This window comes from Geospiza fortis, unplaced genomic scaffold, assembly GCF_000277835.1.
Source record: "Geospiza fortis unplaced genomic scaffold, GeoFor_1.0 scaffold381, whole genome shotgun sequence".
Taxonomy (NCBI): domain Eukaryota; kingdom Metazoa; phylum Chordata; class Aves; order Passeriformes; family Thraupidae; genus Geospiza; species Geospiza fortis.
In genome coordinates this window covers 4686526-4693259 of record NW_005054348.1, presented here as the reverse complement: position 1 = coordinate 4693259, position 6734 = coordinate 4686526, and the positions used below count along the sequence as shown (strand labels likewise).

The window sequence follows — 6734 nt, the reverse complement described above, 5'->3', positions numbered from 1 at the left end:
CAATGACAGGCAAGGCCAAGTCATAGGTGTATAGCAAATAAGACAGCATCAAAAAGTCTACGTAGCTTCGGTGGCTGGGCAGCAGCACCACAGGATGCTCCTGAATGGCGTGTTGCAACTGAAAAAGAACAGCGCAAACAATATTGTCCCAATATTTACTGACTGTTGAAATTTACAAATAAAGACTTGCATAGGGCTTAAGGCAAACAAAACCCCATTTGCTTGAGGGTTGTTCCTCTGTCCACACAATCAATACCTCTTTCAGCACAGAACCCACTGGAAATTTGGAGCAGCTGTTTCCAGACTAGCAACCTGAGGCTCACAAGCATCACAGGACTCAAAAATAGGGGCACCCCGTCATGGGATAGTCTAATTCCAGCCCCTTTTGATGGGGATGGGAAACCAAATAGGGGCTATTAGGACTGACATTGCTGACTTCCAGGGAATGTACTGCACCCTCCAGAGCAGCAATATCCTGAAATGAAATAGGGGGACAATGGTTCCCAGAAACTGAGGAAAACCTAAAGCATCTCGTGCCTCAGAGGTGCAGAGTGTTTCACCACACTTAGCTGTATGAGGGTTTTGCTGAACAGCCATGTAATACTATATTATGAACCCCAATTCAGCTAAATGCATTATTATTTTATAATATGAGATAGAAAACATTCTCTCAGTGGCTGATCTAACATACTTACAGGTACATGGTATTCCTTATTATAGGAAACATTTGGAAAATATACAAAAAATCCTGACAGCTGTTTGCCTCTAAAATACTTGCATATCATGTGTCTTTCCTCCCACATTTACTAAGAAATGCACTAATAAACAAAAGTGAGTGCAGTCTTTTTTTTTTTAGAAGGTATTTTTCACATTTGTTATTTGTGATTAGAGCTCTTGTCCAAGCAACTGGTCTAAAAATATTTTAACCTTTTCCTCCCACCAGTACTCACTCTCTGCATTCCTTCTTCATTCACACAAACTCTCTGGAAAAGCTGTTTAAATATTTTGCTCAGAGTGAAGGCAAAAAATCTGACAGCTCCTAGTTGCATACGGTGGCCCATCTCATCCAGGATTTCCGTGGCTTCTTCTTGAATAATATCAGGGGATTCTCCCATTTCTTTTGCTAACTAAGGAGAAACAAAACAGCAGTGACAAATTGTTCACTTCTCCTTGCCCATGCACATTGTTCTAATGTGCCACAGCTACTATGGGAGAACTACTGCAATACTCCACAAGATTTTGTTTTATGTGATAAGTGTGGATCTAACCATACAGAATCTGTTTGGTGCCAGCCAACAAAGCCAAGCTAAAGCTGCTTAAAAACCAAAATAAAGTTGGATGTCAATGGCGGGGGGAGGATGTACAACAATCCTCCCCCCAAACACAAAATCCTTCCCTCATACGAATATTTTAACTTACAGCATATACAGAAGATATTTAAGTTCAAAGAATATTTCCTATATTATCAGTCTGAAGAAGACTGTGCATTTTTCGTTCAATAGTAAAATGAAGCCTATGTTTGTAGAGAGAGTCAAAATGTAAATATTTTAAGTGCATTTGGGTTAGAGTTTACAAAGAACCTCAGCGTATCACACTTCCATTTCTTTGTGATGCACTCCTTTGGCAATGGAGAGCTGAATTGCATACAAAGCACTGTCTCTACCAACTGTGCATATCAATGATCTTTCTTCTGTTGCCATGCACATTCCCTTTTGAAGTTCCTTGAAACAGACTTAAATAATGGCCATTCCTCCAATTTGGTATTTGAATCTAGAAATATTTAATTGAAAAGTTAAGCCTTTTACCATTATGGAATAAGGAACATGACTTTTGTTCAACATACAGGAGGAAAGGAAAGGAATGGCAGAAGAAGAAGCCTCGAAAAAAAGCACATCTCCGTTTGGAAGCCAGTGCTGCTCACTTATTATTTCCATTTCGTGACATATGAGAAAATCCTTCTCCTCCAATCTACTCCATATACCTTACTATCACATCTACTAGGTCAAATGTGTTTTCTTAAATGCATTACCCATTATCCTACATATTTCACATGTAGTTTAAACTGATTATTTTAGCCACTAAAGGAAGCCAAAAACTGCTTTCACTTAAGCCTGAGAAAATCAGTCTTGCTTAGAAAGCCAAAAAATTCCTCTTATTCATCAGGAAGAGATTGTGTTCTCATCCACCAGCAAAAGGCTTACCATATAGTTCACTTGTATGATTTAAGGGCAAACCCACTATGGAACTAAGAACTTCCCAAAATCAGAAAGCAAAATCCCAGACCAGTCACATATAGAAAGCTAAAACAAACAAATGACCTTAACTTCCCACACTGAACTTTAGTAACCACAACAATTTGGCACAAGAACAAATTCGAGTACGCCTGTGTAAAGCTGTGCAAACCCTGCCCAGGCAGGAGGGACCCTCATCGTAGAGGGCTGGGCACATTGCCCAGGACACTCTCAGCTAGAAACTTCCAGCAACCTCTAGTGCAAAACTGGGAACTAGGCTGCAATGGCAGGTCTGCTAACTCCCCTCAACCACTTGATGCAGCCAGAAAATATTCATCAAAACAATTTCCTATCAAGAAAGTACTTTAGAAGAAAACATCACACAAACGTCTTTCTATCAAGTCCTCTGTAAAGTATTTTCTTTCAGTAAATTTTTAGAGTCTCTGGAGTTGAAAGATTTTTTTGGCTTTTTAGCAGTCCATAGTGGAAACAGAACTACTTTGTGGTGTAGAGTGACATACTTTACTTTGTCACATTATAACACATTTTGATGTATCACAGGTAATACTAGCCATTAAAAGAAGCAAATAGAAAAAAAATTACAGCAGCCTGTCACTCAGGACTAACCAAAACACCTCAGGTATTTCTACACACTTGCAATTATTTTTTATGGCTACTGAAATTAGTTTATGCTGCTAATTAACACACACACGTATTTCAGGTATCTAAAGACAGTACAAAGTATCAGCCAGCCTAACCATAAAATACTTTATTTGTTATAAAGTAGTAGCTGCCTTTCATGTTAGAACAAAAAATATGGTTACATCTTTAACAGTATTTCTAATTCAAAGAATTATCTGTGATATAGAACTCTCATTTTAGTGAAAGTAGCACTTAGGACTTGTTCATAAATGCATCATTAACCTATACAATTCCTACAAAACACCCCCAAAGTACAAAAACATCTGCTAGGAAGGAGAGTGCTAGTGTCTTTCACAATGTTGTTCTGTGGTGAGAACAGTGGAGTATGAGGAGAAAGAGAAAAATGAAGTAGTCAGGCACACTGGATAAATTAATGATGAAGTGTTGTAGATGCAAAATCAAAACACTGTTTCATCAACCTGAGAGTTTTAGTGGCAACTCCAGTTGTTTTTTTTCCTGCCAAAAGAGTTATTAATTTACTGGACCATCTTCCAAACTACAATTACCATTTTAACAAGGTCAGCAACAATCTCTTTTTCCCTGCTGCCACACAAAGCTTGGCTGTGTTCAATCCACCTCATCTTGGAGCTCATTGTCCAGACTCACCTGCTTGATAACATACTGAACCTGCTCTGAGTGGAGAACAGCACTTTTGATAGCATTTGGCTTGCAAGGTGAAAGTCCCTTGTAGATCACCGGGGTGTAACATTTCATGGCGTATCTCAAGTCACTGGACAACCGTCTTTCCTCCAAGATATCCTCAAACTCATCTCTTTTCTTTGATGTGAGCTCTTTCTGCTAGGAACATACAAATGAAGAATGAGACACTGTCTCAAGCTATTTGGTGACCTGCTTGGCAACAGCGCCACAATAATGGTACGCGCTACTTCTGCAACATTTGGGGTTTCTTCTTAGCTTTCAATAATATCTGCATGCTATACTCTGTGACTGCAGGAACCAATACCACCTGCTTGCAAGAGTGATCCAGAAAGAAACTAAAAAGCAAAATAAACAAACAAACAAACACACACACACCCTCCCCCCCCCAAAAAAAACCCTCACCCTAATTCCTTTCAATTGCAAAGATCCCCAAATCACTCTATGCCATGTTACTTAATTCTTCCTCCCCCTCCCCAAAAAACCCTTACCCTAATCCCTTCAACTGCAAAGATCTTCAAATCACCCTATGCCATGTTACTTAATTCCACACAACAGAAACTGAGAGAAGACATGGGCTTTTAAAGCTGAAGTGCCTTGCCTCCAGCCTCTCCGTAATTAATAGGTATTAACTAAAAGACTTTTGATTCCAACTCTCACAGCTTCATTAAGACAATACCATGATTCACAATATAAAAACCCCAATCATCAACATAGAGAAAATAATCCCTGCTACTTAAAAGCTGCATCTGGGGCCTTGGTGACTTGTAGCTTTCACACAGCTTGGATGTAAGGTACATGAAACATTACCAGGCAAGAACAAATAAAAAAAACCCAAATCACCTCACTGTCAGCCACATGAATGCAATATGGTGCACACGTAGGTAAAAAGAGAGCACGGCCCCTGAGTAATCAGTACCACTGCTAAGCAGGAAATCCCCAGGGCATCAAGAACTAATTGTGGATCCATCCTGCTGCAAAACATTCAGACAAAACTCTTCCCTTTGAGCCAGTAGACCCTTGTGCTGGAGAGAGATGTCTCCTATTATCTCCTGTATCACTACAGTATGTATGAATGACCCTTCAGTCTTCCCAAGAGTGAAACTGTATTTCTCCAAGCTTCAAACCAGCAGCAACAGTCACCAGGTAAGTAAGACAACTGGAGTAAGCCTCTGTTAAACAAAAAAGTATTAGTTATGACCAAGCATATTTATTAGAAGATATTAAAAATAAAAATGCTTATGTCTTCCTCCACAGTTCCACTTGAAGGGTAGCACTGGCAATCTTCCCATTCATTCCACCTCCCCTTTCTATATCTGACCCGTGCAGAACCAAACTGATAATGAAGGACAAAACATAGTTCACGAGCTCCTTCAGTGACCTTTTCTGGTGCTGAGTGGAAAGCCTGGCCAGCAAACACACAGGGGAACACCAGCAACAGATAAGGAAAATGCCCAGCAGTGGCAGCTGGGTTTTCAACCTTGGGAGAGGGAGTCGGGTTTCGCTGCCAGCCAGCCAACCAGAGCCACATCAGCAACACTGTCAGAGCAGCTGACATTTGCCGAGAGCAAACCTTTAGCTCCTGTCCATTCATCACCACAAGGTAATTCGGTAGAACAAAACAAAACAACTCAAATCAGGAATATCTCCACTTAAGAATGACAAAAAATCCTTCAAAGCCTCATCTGTATCAAAAGTCAATTTTGTTTTATTGGAGGACACAAATCCCACTATAATGTTTGACCTTCTCAAGTTCTTTTACCCACACAGGACAGGCAAATTTCGAGACCATCCCTCTGCTATAATTGCATTTAGTAGATTGTATAACTTTTCTTCCCACAGCTGCAGTTTAGAGAATTACCTCACAGTAACTGCAGAACAAACTCAACAGGGACTTTCAAAACAATCCCATACAGGTATTAAAACTTTTAGGGTTTTTTGTCCTGTATGATTTAGCATTACAGCTTTCAACCTCTCTTCTTTCACAGCTTTCAATTGGTTAGTATTTTGCAAGAGCTGAGTAAGCTAAGATCTGTTAAGATGACTGCAAATAGTTTCTATCAGCCATCTGTTGCTGTTGACACCTTATATCAAACCCCTTGATTAAAATAAAACAAAAATAAATCCCTTATGTTGCATAATGGCAAAAAAAGCTCAGAATAGTAGCAGAAAATGACTCTAAGTATCACCTACTCAGATCAGTATGTGACAAGTCATTGCTCAGAACATCTAAGCAATGTTTATGTCAGTTACAAAAAGTTAAAATCCTGCAATCTACAACTACATGAAATCCAGACAAAGAAAGGCAGCACTCAGCACAAGCATGATCAGCCACATCAGCAGTCACCACACTGCTACAGCTGCTCCCCAGCACAACTCCGGTGAGCAGAGTTTTGCTATGGCCATGGCCCATTGAAAAATCACCTCTCTGCCTCTGCTCTTCGTCTGAGGTCTTCAGACTTATGTGCAACTGAATTCTCTCCATGGCAATAGTAATTTTCACACCCTGTTCTGAAGGAGCGCTGAGGGAGCCAAACCAAACACTTTACCAAACACTAAAGATCTGCAACTGTGCTTTTACACATTACAGCCAAGCTGTTGTTCCAGCTTCAATTGCCAGCCGGTAGAGAACACACTTGGAAAATACACTGTTGGAAACCCGGACATCAGAAGATTCAGTGACACGCACTGTTACTGTGACAGTGGTGAAGTGTGGAAGCAAACAGCAGGAGCCTGGAACTCCTCTGCTTCCATATAACTAAGATAAGCAATGTAACGATGCCCTTGGGATACCAGCACACAGACAAGACACAGAAGAGAAGTTCGGGAATCTCTGCCGAAACAAGGAGCAGTTTCCCTCTCTCCCTAGTCCCCTCCTCCAAACGCTAGGACAGAGGTGGGGTTTAGCACCCCACACCTAAACCTCCTTGTCTGAGGCTGGCGAAGGAGCTGCGGGGAACGAACAAGGTCAATAAAGTAATTTTCACTGTGTAACACGGGAAAACCCGCTTCGGCCGCTCCGTGCCCGCGACAACCTCCCAGCGCGGAGTTCCCTATGGCTGGCAGGACCGGTTGCTGCGGGCTGAAGCACTGCGGAGCGCCCGGTGCCCGGACCCCTGCCCCCGCAGAGACCAGACTCCGGGA

General features: G+C 41.2%; 1 protein-coding gene across 1 annotated transcript in view; it reads right to left on the bottom strand.

Annotated features, from left to right (window-relative positions):
* GNPAT (glyceronephosphate O-acyltransferase) overlaps positions 1-4550 on the bottom strand; it is a 17188-nt gene extending 12638 nt beyond the window's left edge. Inside the window, exons 1-4 of the mRNA XM_031058782.1 lie at positions 4434-4550; positions 3540-3731; positions 951-1127; positions 1-118 (exon numbers count right to left, since the gene is read on the bottom strand). The exon at positions 1-118 is cut by the window's left edge and continues 1 nt beyond it. Coding sequence (XP_030914642.1) covers positions 1-118; positions 951-1127; positions 3540-3647 — 403 coding nt within the window. The 5' untranslated portion in view covers positions 3648-3731; positions 4434-4550. The remainder of the gene's footprint in view (positions 119-950; positions 1128-3539; positions 3732-4433) is intronic.
* Positions 4551-6734: the final 2184 nt, after the last annotated feature.